We start from the raw sequence: 20,875 nt of genomic DNA on the forward strand, positions 1-20,875 counted from the left end.
TCAACTGCCGCACGTTCATGTACAGTGACATTTTGTTGTCCCATTATCGTGATCACATCCATCCCTGTTGTTACAAGCTAAAGTCGGATTGGACTGTACAGCGGACAGATGCTGGGAGGAAAACTGTGCCCTCATACATCATATATAACAATATTATCCAATAAAGGATCAAATGTAACATGGCGTGCCAAAGTAGGTTTAAATAAGGGAGGATTCTGTTATACCTTGATTAGACTATTACACGCTACAGGAGTGTTGGAAAAACATGGCCTTGAATCTGGCGTTTAAACAGTTGTGGTTAAATTGATGTTTGGCGTGTAATTTTGCAGCAGGGCAAAGTTTGAAAAGAAGGTGTTTTTGCCTCATAGATTTTCTTGTCTTTAATCTCTTCTCACCAAATCTTTAAAAAATGGTTCCTCTGACATACTGAGATTCTTATGAAAGCATGGCCCATAGTGCACGTTTACCTTCTTTTAGAAGAAGAGGAGCGGTGCAGACAGGCTTTTGAGCTGCAGACATTGTGTCAAAAGTGCTTTACGCTCAAAGTTAGCCCTCCAATCTGGGTGACCCACTGTCAAGAAGAGCCATGATGCCAGACAGCTGTCAAATTTAATGTCTTTTGTGTCTTTCCAGAATATTTCAGGGGCAGGGGGAAGGACTTGGACATGATTGTAGCCATAATCTGTGTTTTCTGGAAACATATTTATATTATATATAACCATGTACTCTCTTGTATAAAAAAAAATCATATGTACTAGTAAAGAAAATATCTTAGCCGGGGAGTACGGGGTCTATCAAACATTCTTCTATCTAATATTCTTCTGCAAACTTTCAGGTCTCCTTGGGATCACTCCAAGGATCATACAAACAATTTAACACTGAAGCATATTTCATTTTTTTTTTTTCATTTTAATGTCCCACATCTATCTTCTTGAAATGACCTTCCTCCTTGCAACTTAGTTGATTAAGACACCTACGTGATCTCCAGCATATTTTTCCGAAAAGATGATTATGAAGCCGACAGCAGGTCTGCCAGTGTGTTGCAAATGTCAAATTGATTTACTCCAGGAGGGAACTGTTGTAAAAAGTATCAAGAGGTTTTGCTGTGCATCTGAAAAAAAAAGAAGTGATGGATGATTTAGCAGGCAGGTGGAATCAAATAGACAGCAGATAGACAAGGAAATAGAGGCACGTGGCTGGAAACCCCAGGAAGAGAACAACTTCCACCACCTTGTTTGTGCCCTGTTTTCGTGAAGAGCCACCGAGATAGAGGAACCACCTGGTGCACAAGGAGGGAGGGAAGCAAATGGAAGGAGCGAGTGCCTCACCACATGCCAGTGATTTGGGAAGGGAAGATGGGAGCCAGAATCAATTTCCCATACCCAGGGTTCATTTCATCAATCAGCACACAGATAGAAGTGAACATTGCATGGGTTTGTGCCAAGCATGCGTTTGTGTCCACACCTTCCTCCCTCCCCTCTGCACGGATACCTAATGCACTGCTGCTTTTCCTTATTACTGTTGGAGCGGGGGACGCTGTTAATGTATTAATCTAGGTACAAGAGTCTCACAATCAGCATAGCCACGACGAGCGGGTTGGAGATTTGTTGTAGCAGAGCGAGCCGCTTTAATTTGACTGATGGAATAGCAGAGCGCTAAGAGAAGTGGAATCGCAGGTCGGCTATATTACGTCGCCACAACTCAGTGGACAAGAGGCTGATAACGGCTGGTGTCTGTTTGCTCCCCTGAACTGAGAGAAATGAGTTATTCTTGTGAAGAAAAGGTCAACTCTTGAACTCTCAAGCAACCAGTTACAATTAGCACTTTTGAAGGACGACCACTATCATCCAGAGTGGATTTCTAAACAGTAGTGATGGGTTGATGAGGCCTCATGAAGCAGCTGATGCTGTATCATGATACAGTTTGAAAGGCCACTAGATGGCACCCTCTGTGAAAAGAATGTAGGGTTTCATTGAATTAGTGGATCAGAGTCAAAGATTATAAAGCAAAAATTAAGTATCATCAAACAGTTGAAGAAGAGCCATGAAGCGTCATCAATAAATCACTCTTTTGATACCAAACCATACCAGTAAGTGTTCAGGTGACCGGAGGGTACCTCTGAAATAAAATGTGACCTTCCTCTCCGTCACTGTAGACACGTGGTAAACGATTAAATTCATGGTCCGGACCCATAATATCAAATTGTTCCAGCAGCCTATTTTCCCTGCACAGAAATTGTACAACAATTTCCCAAGTCCTCTAGATGACATCACGTGTAAATTGGCCACCTTTCATTTTATGAATGTGTCCCCATTCCTGCCAAAGCCCTAATGGAAGTGTTGAAGGACACGGAGCTCCTCAGTGGTGCCTGCGGCGTGGACCCAGACACGCCGGAACAGGACAAGCAGTAATATGGAAACACAAGTATACGTGTTATTATTTATGCTATCATAATTAAAAGTATTACAAAACAATTACAACGGATCCATCATTGGATATGATCTTATTTTTTATATACAGTGCGTAAGAAAAATATAGGACCACCCATTTTGTGAGGGTAAATTCATTTTTAGAGAAGCTAAATAAGGATCAAGACTTTCCTTCATTTTGTTGCTCGCTAGGAAGGTATGGTTGAAAAGATATCACCACTTTAGGGCCTACATTTATTTGTGAAGAATCCAGAGATGTTTTTTTTGGTTGATATTTATTTTATAAATAGTGTTATTTTCAGACTTCTTTACCAAGAAGAACCAGGACGGGGTTATTTGTTTATGCATGGCTTTATGAAAAACAATAGATTTCTACATTAGGGTCCCCGGTCTGGAAAAGCGATATATAAATAAATATTACTTACTTACTTACTTGTGTTCATCACCCTTTTTCTGTTACAAACTGACCGGCCTCCCATTAAAAAAGGGAAGAGTTATGTGGCCCTCAAAATAACAAGTTTGGGGACCCCCGCAGTACACAACACTGTTGGGCCCTTGGAAAAAGGGCAGTACAGGACAGTATAGCATTAAACATGATCTACAGTAATACACATGCTCTGGGGCTAACATTTTGGGATATATTGCGTCTGTGTTAGACTGTTGAGATTGAAGGGTGCTGAGTAAAACTTCTTACAATTCATTGTCATGACTACATTTTTAAATCTTTAGTATATATATATATATATATATATAACATATTTCAGGGACACTGACCGAAATCTCTGCTGGATTTTGGTCTGGTTCCTTTTACGGTTAAATTTATCTGTACCCTTGTCAACACCTCTTATTATTATTATTCTCAAAATACATGTTGTTAAAAAGCTTGTTTAAAAAAACAATGGCTAACTTGAATATACAACAACATGTAATGGTGAGAGGTGTAGCAAAATAGATTGCAAACACATTAGGAGGTGTCCCAGCAACCCAGGTGTATATATATATATATATATATATATATATATATATATATATATATAGGAAAATTATGTGTGCGTGTACAAGCAAAACATGTACACTCTAATGTGTCAGTGTGACAGGCTAAACAATGTCTACTTGTTCTTTGGAAAAGTGTTTTTATCATGTGACGGTTGTGTTAATTGTAAAGGTGTGATAAATCTCCTGAAAACAAATATTCATTAACGGAACGTCCAAACTGTTTTTGGATTATGGTTGGTTTTATCTCCCTTTTCTCCACATTTTTTATTTTTATGCACTACACACTGGGAGTCTACTGTGTGTGGAAATTCAATCCCCCATTCAATAATTCACATTTTGTGGAATTGGCTAACCCGTAAGTACCGTCTGATCGCAGGGTAGAAGTGCAACAACCGATTCCAAATACATCAAAGTTGTGGCCTCAAAACAATCTCAGCCAGAGAGATGCTCTATTGTGGATTTGATAATTAAAGCAGAGAGTTCAAAGCATAAGACATTTGATCCCTCCTAAGTTCCTGCAGATTTTTTGGATGAATTGAGATGTCTTGAGACTTGCGTGGGTAGACTGACAACGAAGAATTGTTTGAACCAGGATCAGGATGTTTTGAGATTTTTGATTGATTTAACTGAGGATGAGGATGATTGTAATATTTAATTTGAAATTTGTCTGGGTGCAGAGAGCAGTAGTTGTTAGCACTAACGTCGCACAAAGAGAAGGTTGTGGTTTTGTTGCTAGCTAGAGGTTACCTCCATCTGTTTTTATGTGGGTTTGTATGTTCTCTCTTTGATTTTCAGGCTCTCCTCTGGGTTCTCCCTTTCCCCCCTGCAGTATAAACACTGAGTTTGAGAACTTAAAATTGTCTGTAGATGTGAGTGTGTTTTAATGATTGTTGTAATCTCTTAATAGTAATTATCAATAATCCCTTATTCATAGTCCCACTTATCCTAAACAGTTGATGAATGAATTATAGTTGTTTATAAACTGTATTACCAAGGAACTAAGCCAAATTTAGGTAGAAAAAGTAATACATTTAAAAAAATAAGTTATGACATAAATGTATTACCTAAAATCCTGCTGATTTAAGTGGCTTTGAAAGTATATTTAACCGATATGGATCACTTTAATATGTATTGTTTTGATCCTGGAAATCTATGTACTATGTTTTGAAACGTTTAAAATTGCAGATTTCAGCTTTAAATTCTTATCACCCCCCGGCTGACAGCTATATAAATAGTAATAAAAATAAACATTTTAGACTTGTAGAACACTTAAAAAACATATAGATTTATAGAGCAAGTACAGTGGGTTGGCTAATAGATTGTCTACTCTTACCTGAATGGTTATCATATTCCTGATATCAATGTTTGATAGACCCTGTACCCCCCGGCCCTCGTGTCACTCCTCTTTATCAATTATCTATCTCGTATTCCCTCCTTCAACTCACCCTCATGTTTTTTCTAATGTTTCTCCTTAATCTAAGACAAGAAAAACACAAGACAGCTCCCTCAACAAGACCCTCAAAACCTTCCTTTCTACCTGCAGAACTATTATCTCTATTTTAAAGTGAAAAAATATGCCAGCACCTGAAGAAACTAGCTCCTTAATTGAGAGGGAATCAACCTCAGCCTGTAGCTGAATGTCAAAAGGTGTGATTGGAGATCGTCTGCAGATAATGAATAATTACATCCAAGACAAGTGTGTGTGTGTGTTTGTGCGTGCAAGAGAGCGAGCGTGTCTTTTTCCACTGTGAGCCTTTTTCTAAAGGGGTGTGTGCTCATCCTTGCATCAGTCAGGGTGGGTGTGATAGTGGGGGTGCTTGGTGTATTATAAATGAGCAGGGCTGCTGGTGCTGTTTGAAATTCTCTGCTTATTCTTATGAGTGGAATAAAGGCAACCACCGATCAACGTTGTGATGAGATATCTGAAACAGCAGGACAATGGGGGACAAAAAACACTTGATGAACAGGCAGCTAGAACCAATTCATGAAGCTTGTTTCAGATTCTTCTTTGTTGTCAATGTCATCACAATTGCTCTAAAGAATCTTTGGAGTGTTCCAGAAAGCTTGGATAGATGTGCAACTGAAAAAGGTTGCAACATCTGAGGATTGTATTGTATCTGTGTCTTCGTGATTTTTTTGGTTTCAGGCTGAAATTGAAAATGATTTCTTGTTTGTACATTTAGTGGCGCATTTGAAAGTTTGAAAGGCAAGATAAAAAAATAAATGCCAATAGCCTTGATAGGGCTTATTTACTGCCGAGTTCCAAAATGATCCTGCATTCACATTGTATTTCCATATTTCTCTTCAGTTAGGAAAGCAATGCTAGCTGCTTAACAACCCTGTGACAAAGTAGTTCAATTTACTGTAGCTTTATGAGATATAATTTGAAATATAAGATTTATAGGATGTTTTCAACATTGTTTTTTATGATGAAAAGACATTCATGATAAAAGGAATCCGTGATAATTGAAATAATTGTTGTTCTATTCCAAGAGGAATAACATGTTTCGTACATGGAACTCGTCCGGACCAGAATAAGAAAAAAATCAAAGCACAGCAGTCTTTATAAAATTAATTCATTTTCAGAGAAATTTGTGTATCATTTTGGACAAAGATGAAGACGACGACAATTTATACCATGTCTCTACATTGTAATGGACATACATTTTTGTCTATTACTCAAAAGTAACAAATTTGCGGCACTCCCATAAATAAATAAATAAATAACAACACTTAGTTGACATGAGGGTGAGTAGAAAAGGCATTAAACTAAAGCCTGTAAAAAGTAAGGGAATTTAGACACTCTTTTGTATAAATACATAATCAATTTTCTTTTTGCTGTAGTTTTTTCACTCAGTATCTGAGGTGTCTTGTGGTGCAAAGATAATGAATGAAAGGGTTTTTTTTCATCAAGAACTGCGCTAATTATTTTCTAGGCCTGTGATTTTGAAACACTGAACATGTTTCTGTTATTACAGCACACAAAATCTGTATAATATTCATTTGACCACCTACTGTGCTGTAATGGCTGAGAAATCTTTTTTTTCAACCTATTTCCAGAGGCAATCCAGTTGGATCGGCTCTTTTGAGCAGCTTTTCGCTGGAGTAAATCACTGTCTTTGATTAGTATTCCACACATGAATCTCGCCATTGGCATTTTTAAATCTTTAATAGCTCTTAATTTTTCATCTTGTCTCCAGAACTGCCGCTTACATGCTTTAGTATTGTTTTGTGGAGATTAAAGACGGCAATTGAGCTAGTCGCAAAAGTTTATATGTAGTGGAGGGTGTCGAAAACAATTCCCTCTCCCAGTCGGCGCCAAAGGGGGGACAATATTTCACCACAGACCTTGACCACTCACCTTAATTTGAGTTTATTAAATAATAATCTGATACCTAACAGAATGATATATAATAAAATGATTTGGTAACTTTTACAAGTAGCCCACTAATTAGAATTTTGTGAAAGCACAATAAATTAATACATATCTTAAATACTATTTCCTGTAGGAAGTTGTCTTTTAGGTAAAAGTACATTTTACTTAGTTTCAGCAATTTTCAATACTCACAAGAATCAGGACATGACAATAATCATCAAACGGATCAATACTGTTGTGCTAGCATTAGCATTAACATTAGCACCGGATTTAAAACAAAAGTAATTCCATAAAAAAACATGTAACACCAGCAACAGGTTCTTGATAAAAGTAAACATGAAACTTTAACCAATCTTACATAAGGCAGGTCAATTTTAATATAAGGCCCAAGTCAGGGTTGTGTGCTGAGCCTTGTGTCCTATTTACCCTGCTTATGTACAACTTCATTGCTAGGAGTTGTCATATTGTGAAGTTTGCAGACGACTCAGCCTACGTAACAGCTAGACCGCTCAGACTATGAATAACTAGTTATATTTAAACTATTGTGTTTTGTACAGTTCCCCTCTCATACACACATTATTGTTTCGAAATAACTAAACACTGACCTGTTAGAAACAGACTTTATATGATCTGTAAAAGAGGGTGGTAATTAGACTTACTATCTCTATTTTGAGGTATGAAGTGTTTTGTGCTAATTTGCACGCTGGAACATTTATGACACCAATTAAAGACTGTAGCCTCCGGCCATATGAGATCTGGCCTCAAGCTCTGCAAGCCCTCGCACTATTGCAGCAGTCTTTATCGTGAAGCTAAAAAGAAGATGCATTGTTAAAATTGCATCACTGCATCAACGTTTTATTTTCCACACACCTCCTATAGCATTGCATCCCATTGATCCCTGTCTAACGTACCTTGTGATGTGTTTCTAGGCTATGGTCGAGACGGTCAACAACCTGCTGCAGCCACAGGCCCAGGTGGCGTGGAGAGAACTGAGCACGGGTGAGCAGCTGAAGGCAGCTACCACCCTGTTGGACACAGTGGAGCAAGGTGCCTTTGTCCTGGCCGACAACCTCCTCAAGACCGACATCGTGCAGGAGAACACCGACAACATCCGTGAGTACTGGAAGGTTTATTCATGTGTGGGGGTGGGTCAGTAGGTGTTTATTCTGAGTCAGCAGTAACCTATTCCACATGGATTTAATCTTGGAAAGGACTGTACTGAACATAATTCAGTTTGTTGGAGCTGGGGAGGTGCCAAGTCACCTCCAAGGCTCTGTATTACAGTATTTTTTCTTATCTCGGAACAAGTCCTTTAAACTGCACTTTGCACTTCCAACAGTAAGTGCATCACAATGAAGGTTTATTTGTCAGTATGATCTGCCGCATGTGCGCCGACAATCCATTCATTCCACTTTTTTAAACATTTATGTTCACGGATCACTGCTCTGTGTTAAAAAAAAATCGGCTCCAACTGCCAAAAGATGTCATTACACTTTTTGCATTTGACGCTTTTTATGTCAGTTGGCTTATCCAAAGTGACTTCCCGGTGCAAATATAGCTTTATAATCCCTTCTGTGGTTTGCTAAATGTTTTTTCTCTGTATGGCTGAGCTGCTAAGGTTCTTCGCTTCTTCACTTATCTTTGGATTGTTGGGACACATTTGATCGTGAAGAAGGAAACCTGATTCTATCCAGCTACATCTCAGCCAGGAGAGAGAACGTGGTTACATTTTCCTTTTCATTTTAGTGATTTTCTTCTATTTTACGTAATCATATTAAGCAACTGCATATTGAAATTCACATTTACACATTCACTTGTTAAATATATTGATCGATAATTTTACCACAATATTAGGATAATTGTGACTGTGTCATAATTTATTTCACAACAGTAAAAATGTGTAAAATCACATTAACACTCCTTTCTCACTCTTTAAGTTTCCTCTATGTCTACATTTTGAAGCTAAAATAACACAGCTGGAAGATAATGGGGTGATCAGCATCACTTAATTATAAGAACAAGTAAAACATATGGAATACTTCCTTGGTCACGACTCCATCTGTAAGGGGAAACTAGTTGAAAACATTGTTCGGCACTAATTCTTTTTTCAATCCATCTTTAAATCTTGAAGGTCCAGGGCCATCTTCAGTTATTTCCAGAGGCTTTCATTGGGATGGCAGTCTGGCATTCTGACAGCTTGATTGTCTTTCTGGGAAACCACTCGAGAGTTCCCTTGGCTGTATGTTTCGAGATCATTGTCTTGCTGAAACGTCCGACCATGGTTCATTTTCAGCATCCAGGTTGAAGGCAGCACATCGTTATAAGGAAACGCACATTCCTCCACCATGTTTTATAAGTAAGTAAGTAATTTATATTTATATAGCGCTTTTCCAGACCAGGGTCACAAAGCGCTTAAACAATCAAAACAATACTCAATAAAATATATACTAAAAAGGTCAAGATAACACCGAGAACAACACAGGAGTCTCAGATAATTAAGGAAAAGCCTGCACGAATAAGAATGTCTTAAGATGTTTCTTGAAGGAGTCAGTAGATCCATCAAACACAGAGAGAGAAGAAGATCATTCCAAAGCTAAGTAGCAACAGCTTGGAAGGATTTCTCTCGTCTTTTGTCTCTGTTGTGTCAAAGTGAACGACCTCCATCTCCTATATATTTCTGGAAGCCAGGGAGCTTGTTCAACTTGACACAGAGACAATACAAGGGATACCACAAACACATTTGTTTCCGGGCCTCCCAGTCACCTTAGGGTTAACCATATCAATTATCAATGATAGGGGTGAGATTACTTTCAAACTTTTGACAGCTATCGGCAGTTTTATTGTTCACCAATGCCTTTTAATTTGTCACAATTACACCCGTTTAATATGTGTTTCCCTATAATTTAGATATAACATGTCTTTGTTGTATGCAATTATTAATTTAATGTGTTAAAGCGTCCACAGTTAATGTTGACGTTACCCTTCTGACCAATTAAATGTAGCATGAGGTACATGTACATGATTTAATCAAGTAATTGTATATTGAATTGCTTCTGGTGGTGTTCCCACAGCTAATGAAAAATGTAACGTATTTCATTTTTGCATTGCAATATTCTACAACAACACCTACAACAACACCCTGGTTTGTTTTCTGCAGCCAAAGTATTCCCACACAGCTGACATAACTGGCTGCTTCAGGAAGAGCACACCTGTCTCCTGCACCTTCCATGGAGATAAACAAACGAACACATGGGGTGTTAAAAACTGTAATTTTGGAAAAAACATGTTCTTCTTCTGTATTCAGTAAAAACGACTGATTTGCAATACATCTCACAAATAATTGAGAAAGTGATTAACAGTGACATCACTAAAAGTTTTTGACTTTCTTCTTTCTGTATTTCTTTTAGTGAAGGACTAATAAAGCTTCACGGAGCAGAGTCCTTAATTTCAGAGGCCACTAGATGGCACCATCTGCTAGCATTCTTTAAAAAAAAAAAAGAGGGCACGATCTACTGAGCTTTAAAAAGGAAAACACTGTTTCATGAAGCTTCATCAGTGCTTCAATTATGTATTTTTAGCTGCACCCTTCTATGTAACACTACAGGAAATTATTTCAAGTAACTGCTGATAACATTTGTGTTGCCGTATGTTGATCAAATCTGTACACCCATATGCTGCACCAGCCACTATCGGGCGGCTTGGTTCATTTACATTGATTCCGTTGCTCCTGTATCGGCAGCGGAACTCTTGAATATGTGGGAAGGTGGATGACTGCTATGTCCCCAGAGAAAGCTTACAGTCGGTGGAGCTGCGAATGGCTGATCACATTAAACTTTTAATTGATTATTATCTGAAATAGTTATATCTGATTCATCGCTGTTGGATCTTATCAGGGATGAGTTTCATTTTTTTTTTCTGTTAAAGTGTATTAACGCATGGTGAGATTAGATGGGATTAACCTTAATCTGCTCACTTGGACCCTTTTGCACAAATGTTGCTTTGTGTTTCAAACGTGGCTTTATCGTCTGCATTTATTAACAATTCAAAAGAATACAATTTTAGGCAGCACTGATGACTAATTATTTCACCTTAATGTGATTTTATAAAATTGTTGGCTGATGAACGTATTGTTGTCTAACAAAAAGAGTATTGTTGAGTGATTAGTTTTTGTTTTAAAATGTTTACATCCAATGGCTGACTGATTATTAACGTTAAAAATTACACTTAATGGTTAACTATAGTAGAGATGTGCTCATGGAGCGTCACGAAGCATTGTTCAGCTCAGTGGAGAGTGCCATCTAGTGAAAAACATGCATGCTGCATCATGAAGCTTCATCAACTAGTGATGGGTTGGTGAGGCCTCACTGTATCATGATACAGTTTAAAGGCCACTAAATGGCACCCTCAGTGAAAATGATGCCAGGTTTCATTAAATTAGTAGATCAGAGCCAAAGATTATAAAGTAGAAAGTGACATCTAGTGGCCTTTTAATAATAAGACACTGTATCACGATACAACCAAGTCTGTATCAGGAGGTGTCATCAACCCTTTACTATCATCAACCTAGCACTACTATTTGTGGCACAAATAAATTGCTGATGAGATTTTAAGATGGATTTAAGATCAAGATTCAGACCTGAAATTGTGCTGCTCCATGATGAAACCTCTGTAACATCTAGTAGATTTTTAAATTCTCAGCTCCCTCCTGTTTTTCCTTAATATCATCCACTCAAGGACACATCTGTCCACTCGGTTCTTTAAGTGTAGGTTGCTGTACAAAAGCTGGAATTAAATATGGCATTGAGTTATTGCATCTGCAAAATAAAATAAATAGAATGACCCATTTTTTTCAGAGGTTGGCGAGGAGGGGTAGAAGAATTAGAGGATAAAATACATTATGATGTATTGCCCTGAGTTTTTTTTGTAATCCAGTTTCCATGGCAACTACACAAATACAGGCCCATTTTTTTTGTTTTTTTATTTAATACTAGCTGGTGCCGGACAAAATTATAAAAAACAGTATTTTTTTTTGTATCCATCACACAATTCATCTGGGGTTTTAAGGAGATTTGGGATTCGTTTGAATGTTAGAAGAGACGCCGATTGCTGAACTCTGCAAAGATTTTACAGCTCATTGTGGGTGTCTAGTTAATTATGTGCTGGTGACATGTTTACTAGCCCTTATCTCTCTGTTTGCTTGGCTTATTTTTTTTTCCCGCTCTGCCAGTTGGCCTCATCGGCAGTTCCATGCCGTGTGGGCTTGTAAAAATGAGCACAAGGAGGTCCGTTCAAACATTGGTAATTACTGCAGTAGCTAATTATTGATCCCACCCTTTGAATGCACTGTTTTTGTGTGCGGCCGCTCACCAGTTCCACGAAGCCATCTTTCCCTCCCCTAAAACAAGTTGACGTTCAATCCTGAAGATTATAATGAGATCCATCCTTCTCACTTTCGAAGAAGCCTCTTTTCTCACTCACTGTGTCGTGTTTATCGGTCACATCTCTGCCGTTGTCACACTCCCAGGATTATCTTTGAAGCAGTTTTTCGGCGATTAGTGAGTTATTCAAATAGGCTTTGAAGGTATAGCCATCGGGTTCAACTTCTCCAATGGCATCAAAGCAATTTCCCAAAGCCCTTTGTAAGCCCTTTTACAAAGCAACACAGCAACAGCGAGACACTGGAAAGAAAAATGTTTCCTTTATTCAAAAGCAGGTCTGAATTCTGGGGGACGGGAGAGATATCTGGGCTATTGTTTCAATGCGCTTGAATAGGGATGTATCACCCGAACCCCCTGGCCTTTACCACAGCATAAGAGAATACAAAGCTTCTTTTCCCTCTCCCTCCTTTCCTTGGTTTTAATAAGAACAGATTTAATGCCGACTGTTTTGTGGTCTCTGACCTTTATCATGTTGAATTGGTCAATGTCGACCGACACTGGAGCATCAGTGGAATGTCTTATGAGAGAAGTTTACTTTTTTTTTTAGTCCTTTATTTTTGTCACATCCTGAACAGTGTTCTTCTTCTGAAAACTTGTCATATATTAACCTGCTTTTAAGTGTTAGCTAATTCATTGTAAATATATATATTCATTGTAAATATATAAGCTTTAGATTTAAAGGTATGAGTTGTAAATTATTTTGCTCTGAATTATCCATGACCTCCAAATCCGAGTACAGTTTTGGATAAGTGATTTTCTATTATTGTCTGTCTGAAAGTAAATTGACTGAAGATGGATGAACAGATTTTATTAAAGATTTTGATTCAGATTTATTTACCATCCTGATGCAAACCTATTTTAACGGAGTAGTGATAGTTTGATGAGGCTTTTCTAATAATGACACCTCACCTAGTTTTTAAAAATAGGACATTTCTCTATGGAGCTTATAATCAGCCCATCACCATGATGGCGCTAGATTGTGTCTCTGTTTGACTTTTGTGAGCAATTCCCTAAATACTAGTGCTGCCTGTTGTGTAATTAAGCACATTGCAATTCGTTTTTAAATGATATCCATGGGATATTTAACTCTTAATTAGATGTATAGTAATACTATTTGGAATAAAATAAATCACAATATGGGTAGGAGTTAGCGCTATTCGCTAATTCAATGAAACGAAACCTGTCATGATTTTCACTGAGGGTGCCATCTAGTGCTCTTTAAACTTTTTCATGATACAGCAACAGAAGTGATAAAATACTAATAAGTGAGTGTGTTTAGTGTTCAAATTTGTTGAACCACAGGAAACTAAATGCTAACCTCTGCTCGTGTTTCAATCCCTGCTTGATTTGTATATGTTGTAAAACACTCAAGACCGATTCAATTAAGTAAGAAGACAGGAAGAAACATTGATCTTCCTCCGTTTCATGTCACAACATCTGTGATGGTTTCATTGTGACTGAACTTTATCCGGTTCCATGGGTTATAGATAACTCACACTTGATTTTCTGAGACTCTTATGTTTGTCTCTGTGTTGTCTTGACCTTTTAAGTACTTATTTTATTGGGTATTTTTTAATTGCTTTGTGACCCTGGTCCAGAAAAGCCCTCTATAAATACAAATTACTTACTTACTTACTTACTTACTTACCCTAAATAGGTCATTTATATGTTTAAAGCAACTTTTGCAGACCCTGGTCATAATGTGTCTAAACAACTATACATATTTTAAAATACTTACAAATTTTTAAACTTTCAAGGTCAAGACAACACGGTGGCAAATATAGTCGCCCCAAGATAATCAATAAAAAAGCCTGCACAAACAAATACTAACTGACTGTAATTTATTTATATAAATCATAAACCAGTCTTCCATCGCCACTTCTACACAACGTCTTTGATTAACACCTGCTCGGCCTCTCACTTTTGTTACATTGTTTTCGAAATAACATTCCTCTCTTCAATATAGCTCCACCATTCTTGTCAACATAAGTACTTTGTTCTTCTGCATACGTTTTGCTAAGCAACCTTCACGTGGCTTAATCTCTGTGTGCCAGGACTTAATGTGACATTTAAGTGTTATTCAGGTTGCCGGCATTTGAGATTAAACCCTAGTCTGCTGTTTTATTAAATCCAATTGTGTCATGCCATTATAACTTTGATGGAGTGAGCTATCTCTCTTCACTTTTCGCGGCTATCAGCAGCTCACTTTCAGCGGAGGCTTTGAACCATAAATTAGGGACTTGCTTCAGACACAACAGCTGTTGAGCTGCCACTGCCAGCTTGTCTTCCCCCGCTGCTCTTTATCTCCTCCTTGTATCTGTCGCTCTTAGTGCTCCTCAAGAATGAGATTCCTTGAGATGACAGCGTCCTTTTCTTCCATCAAGGGTATAAGAAAACATGTGTTTAACAGTTTAAGATGTGAGCAGATGTGAAACTTTTCTTCCTGCAGCTCTGGAGCCGAGATGTGAGGCGACTCTTTCCTTACACTAACGCTTGAAATGTAGATTTTGAGGAATGCGAGGGAAGTAGAGATCTCGAGGAATGGTCATTTATTGAGGCTGGCTTCAGAAAGACCAGAAGTTACCTACACACCCAGTCAAAAAACAGACTTTAACAGAATTAAACAAAACACATTTTTAGCCTGTTTTTAGCCTGTTTCAAACAGCTTGGGTTTTAAACCTCAAACTTGAAAATTGAACTTATTAAAATTACTGTATCATTAAAAAAAACAATGTAGTATTATCAACCAATCACTAGTTGCTCGTTTAGTTCTTTAAAAGTAATTGTACTCTAAACCAGGGGTAACCAACCCTATGCTTGCGGGCACCCGGTAGCCCGTTGGCTCCTTTTCAGTCGCCCATGGGACTTGATCTAAAAATAGTTTCTTTTGTGGTTGGCTTAAAAAAAAAAAAGGGCCTTCTGTAGATTCTACGGAGCCCCTAAGGGGACACGGAAGAAAAAATATTGCGAGATCTCGCAATGACGCAGGAAGTACGTCCAGGCCTGACAACCAAAACAACGAAGACTGGGAGACAACATCCGCGGGGAAGATTAATTGAATTTTGTTTCGAAGTTGGCCCTTAAATGTAAAGACATTCGTTCTCTGCTTAATCGCAAGCAGGCTTTGAACATTAGTGAAAAGTATCTGAAGAGGATTGTAAGTGAAAGGGAATCTAGGAGATCTTGTCGGCAACCAGTTGCAATCCTCCTGGACAGAGAAGTCAAGTCTCACGCTTTGAGGGTGATAGTCACGTAATTGGACCCATTCACACACCACACGACACACTTGACAATTTATCACGCTTAAATTGACCCATTTAATGCTATATATTTATTATTAAATGATGGTCATGTTGGCGTAAATCTAGGCAATCAGTTCAGCATCTCTACTCGGACAGAAACAACAGCGAGTGGTCGAGTCATCGTAACTTAACAACAACGTCATACTGCTGTCAATCTGTCAGTTGTTTGGGTTTCTCCTCTCATGAGCCTCACTTTAATTTAGAAAGTTCTCGCTAAACTGTGCAATAAATTCCCCCAAATGCCGTTAGGAAGCAGGTAATAAACTTTCGGCTTTCAAATTAAGAGCGTTAGCGCAACTGTCTTCATTATCACAGCGATCCTCTAACATGAAATGTTTTGAATGCACGTTTGTTAATCGTTTTATCATTCATTAGTGTGCTCATTTAAATGTTGATACTTTTGGCAATATAATGTTATTATCATTATTATGTCCCCTGAGCCTTTGTTCATCTTAAGGTAGCCCTCGGCTTTTAAAATGTTGGTGACCCCTGCTCTGGCCTCTACAAGTAACTAGTTACTAGGGATTCATCTCTTCATTTTTTCTAAGAGATGAAGAAAGGCAACATTTGCCAAGTGTAAGGTTGAGGAAAAAGATAAAAAAATTAAATGAAATGATTTATAAGGATGGTGTTTTGCAGATTACAATAGAACAGAGCATAATAATATAAAAACCACAGGTTTTGAGAGATTTGGAAACACATCAGTGAGAATAATAACAAAGAATGTGTCTATGCAAATTATAAACAACACTAATACATTTTGACAAAAAAGAAAACAATTCCATTGTTCAGCGACTGGTGTACATTTTGGCTGGGGTTGTAAATTTTGGATACGGGTTTCAACTAATTGAGTTGAGTGGAGAATTGTGCATAGCATGGTATTTTAAATAGCACGGATTGATGAGAAAGTGTGTGCAATATTGGTGGCTTATTGGTGTTTACTGTGCCAGCACACCACATTAGTGTTGTTAGAGTAATGGTTATATACAACAATAAGTTACAACAATAAGGTAAACAAGTGAGAATCAAATCATAAGAAAACATTGTGACCATAAATGAAATAAGTGCTCAGCACACATTGCACCCAATAAATGTTACGAGGCCTTGAATGCTGGATGTTAATAATTTTCAATTTTTCTTTCCAGAATTGGAGGTGGCAAGAATGAGCACTGACGGCAACTTACCTGATCTTAAATTTCCTCAAACCGGCGGGCATGGGAACTCCATCCACCTCTCGGCGAACACGTTGAAGCAGCATGGAAGGAATGGTGAGTACACAAACTCTCATTGTGTTTCTTTCCATATCCTGGATGGAGGTTCAATGATGTCCTCAACATACATAGCAACACAGAGCCCATCTGATTATTTCTTGAATGTGGGCGGCGATTACAATAGAGATCAATGAAGATACAGCTGGCAGTAGTGATTTAACACTATACACAAAATGTATCAGATGAGCTGCCACTGCCACATTGCATTTGGCCTTGGATTCTGAAAATATAGACATAGAAAGCCAAAGTCACACATGGATACAAGTCTCATTTTTTATCAATAATCTGCCTTCATAGAAAATATGTTTAAAGAAAACAACAACGCTTTTCAAATTGACCTGCTGCTCTCTTATGATGTAATTATCTTTTGGATACTTCAAAGCTGTATATCGCTTCTTAATAACAGAAACATAAGTTTTTAACATCGTACAAGTCAGCAAGCACAGTCTGGACACTGTTCAGTCAGCCCCATTTATGCTGCTTACAATTGGGATCAATAGAGTTTCAGCTCAGAACTTTGACCATTTAAAACACTCTTTCGGGTTCAAGTGGTTGCTGTTATTTTCAGTTTAGTTGGCAGAAGGAAGAGGAGCGTGCAAATGTGTGGCACTTGTTATAAAACCTAAACTTGCTTGTCTCTTGATATCTCGTAACCATAGGTTGGATCAGAACTTTGACTGTATTTATGCGGCCCATTAAAGCATGATGATGTATGCTGCTATTAGTTTACTTACAAATGCATGTTGAATGTATTATTCATTTACATTTCTACAACACTTGATTTTGATAATTTCCCCTCTTTTTTATTTGTACTTTCTGTGAGTATTCACTTTCTTTCAAATTAGGTTTGAAGTTTATAATTATTTAAAAAAAACATGCATTTTGTCATATTTTATTAATTAGAAAAAAAATCAAAGCTTATTTTGCCTAATACATTACATGGCATAATGACTTCTTTTTAAAGTTTTTTTCCCCTTCTTTTTATTGGCTTGACAGCCCATTACACAGAATGTGCAGAACGTGGCCCCAGAAAATACGAAAGATACATTTGAACAAAAAAAAAAAAAAAAAAAGTACTGCATGTTATAATTGGTAGTTGAAAGATGCTTGAGAGGCCTTGACCTTTCAAAGTAATTCATATTGCAGCCAGAGTTCCAGTCTTTGCTATTTTGCCTACAACTTGTAAACAGAGAAAGTGGATTCAACTCTGCACAGTTGAATGTCCACAATAAGTTTTTGTGTGAGTAAGTGTTCTTGTGAAGTCTGTATCGCCTTCTGGTGATAATATGTTTTGGTCTTAAAATATGCTTAAACTCAAAATGCTCCTTGTTTATTTATAATTTATTATAATTACCCTTCGATTTCTTCACCTGGATCAAAGCATAAGTATTCAATAATTAATGTCAATTAACAATTACAACTATATGAGGAAATAGGGGAGGCTGTTTTTGCAAGAAACATTTTGCAATATTATTATTTCACACAAATCCTACCTCAGCTGTGGCTGATGCCGTACAGATGGTTGAGTAAGTCCATATCCAACAGTGCCCTGATGGATCATTACACAAGGCCAGTAAAAATTCCTTCCCTTCCATCTTTGCAGAGACTAAATTGTAATCTTTTCATCAGAATATGTGGTGCCAAGCACCGCAGGAGGGGAGCTTTCCTTTCACACTGGTGTGCACAAGTGAGACATCAAGGGGCACAAGGAGGAGAAAAACATCTGATTAACAAGAAACACAGATGAAGCTGATGACTTTTTCATTTTCCGTTTCAATTCATTAATAATTAGAGATGCATTGGGAGTGTTTTCCCATGTTCTTCACCAAGACAAAAATGATCAGACATGTTAATAAGAAAAACATGTATAATTTAGAAAGGATATAATTCATAAATAGATCAAATAATCAAGTGTATTATTGTCTCCAATTAGTGAATAATATGAGTAGAGAACTCTTGTTGGTTATGGCCTGAAGCGAGAAATACTTTAATGAAGGTCAGAGCCTTCTCCCCATGTTTTAACTTGGCTCTGGTGTCACCGTGTCCTTGATAAAGCTCAAGCACATAGTGGCTCTTTACAGTGCTTATACCAGTCCACCGCGAGGATTATGGTTGACCCTCTGTAAGTTGTAAGAGTTTTTGAGATCACCTATTGGAGACTCCACCCTGTTTTCCCAGCCCGTCCTCACTAAGGTTTAGTAGAAAAACAAAGGGATTTCAGTGGGTGGGGCTTAAGTACATTTTCTAATGTAAATATTTTAATGAAAAGAGAGAAACATGAGTACAATAGAGGTCCAAGATCAACTTAAGAGACACTTAACACATAAGTTGACCTTTAAATGTCCCACGTTGTGCCTTTTTCCGTTTATTTGGTTGCAATAAGAAGCAATAAAACACCTCAATGGATCAAGCATGTCATTCAGTGCCTACATTTACCCTAGACTAGGCTCCAGACTGGAGATCTGGTGACCCACATTCAGCAATAAATAACTAAATAACTGGTACTTTGTGTTCACTGAGGTTGTGGTCAATCACTTCTAGTCAAGACCCTCCACTATCATAACAAAGACTCCACCAATTGTAGGTTGTAGGATAGTTGTGACACAAACACTTACAGTAAAGTAAAGATGTTCTTTTTTCTTTGAAAAAATCTTCTAAATATTTTCAACCCTTTCTCCTGCAGGTGAGATCCGGATCGCCTTTGTCCTGTACAAACACATCGGCATCTACCTTTCAACGGAAAATGCCAGCATGAAGTTGGGCAGTGAAGCCATGGCGACCAACTATTCCGTGATCGTCAACTCCCCGGTTATCACAGCAGCCATTAATAAGGATGCCAACAAAGTCTACCTGTCTGACCCGGTCATCTTCACAATCAGACATCTGCAGGTAAACATATCATGAATGACCGAAGAAGATTTCCACAGATTAGATAAAAATAAAAAATATTACATGATATATACAAATGGTTGGCTAAAATTGAATGTAGATTAATGTCCATGTTGATATCTTGCTATAAAGATATTAAAGGGTTGTAAAGGGGTAAATGGTTTACCCAAATTCAAACTGGGATTATTAATCTGTTCCTCTTTAGAGTTATAGGCAAAACATGTGTGTCTATCACAATGAAGCATCTAATTGCCCAGGGACAAAATTCCTCCTAAAAAGTCACTTTAAACATCCAAATACCTCCATACTACTCGTCTGTAATGTCCATCTTGTATTGAGGCCTCGACGAGAAGAATTGTTACGGAAAAACATAAATATGTCTATAGTTTAAGATTGTTTGTGGCAGCAGCTCAAGTACTAACAGCACCATAAACCTGAAGTACTCCGGGTTCTATCAGCGCTTCCAGTGTAGAGAGTAGACTGTGCTCTGGGAGCACTTCAGATATTTACTTCCGGTTTATAGCACTGCTAGTCTTTCACGGATTATAATTCAAACCCATCGTAAACATGAGGGTAAGTAGAAAATGAGTGATGTTTGAATTTGGGCTTACCTAACCTTTTCAGGAGAGGATAGGAAACAAAGATGTCAACAATTATGCAGACATTTCCAATAAAGGTAAAAAGTTTTTTTGGAAGTTTGATGGTATGAGATTTTTTGGGTGAAGGACAAACATAGACATAAAAAGGATACTGTAGATCAGAGGTGCCAGACCTTTTTCGGTTTACAAGCTACTTTTAAAATGTTCAAAAGATCTACCTTGATCAAATTTGCTTAACATAAGTTGACTGCTGTAGATCTTGGCCTTCCAAAATGAAAATACAACATTATAACCAGACTTCCTGTTTACTATACAATTGGTTTAACCCTACATTAATTTTTAGAATAGTTTGGCCTCTTGTGTGATTGAGTTGGATGCCCAGGATCTAACCCTAAGAAGCATCAACACAATGGCACCGCTGTATTAGCATCAAACCACTGACCGCTCGGTCACAGTCTTAATACCGCGTGAACCATCCATGTATATGTTTTTAAGGTAATGGCAAAATTAAAATGTACCTCTTAAATATCCTGCGTCGTTTGTCAAGGTGGCCCAGAGAGGTTTACGCTCCACCT

At 37.8% G+C, this 20,875-nt stretch overlaps 1 protein-coding gene across 1 annotated transcript in view; it reads left to right on the plus strand.

Annotated features, from left to right (window-relative positions):
• Positions 1-20,875, plus strand: part of LOC148082303 (adhesion G protein-coupled receptor L3) — a 222,398-nt gene that overhangs the window by 151,253 nt on the left and 50,270 nt on the right. Inside the window, exons 12-14 of the mRNA XM_087789467.1 lie at positions 7,731-7,914; positions 16,687-16,809; positions 19,496-19,701. Coding sequence (XP_087645593.1) covers positions 7,731-7,914; positions 16,687-16,809; positions 19,496-19,701 — 513 coding nt within the window. The remainder of the gene's footprint in view (positions 1-7,730; positions 7,915-16,686; positions 16,810-19,495; positions 19,702-20,875) is intronic.

The sequence above is a fragment of the Callionymus lyra genome, chromosome 4, assembly GCF_982586985.1.
Source record: "Callionymus lyra chromosome 4, fCalLyr1.hap1.1, whole genome shotgun sequence".
Taxonomy (NCBI): Eukaryota; Metazoa; Chordata; class Actinopteri; order Syngnathiformes; family Callionymidae; genus Callionymus; species Callionymus lyra.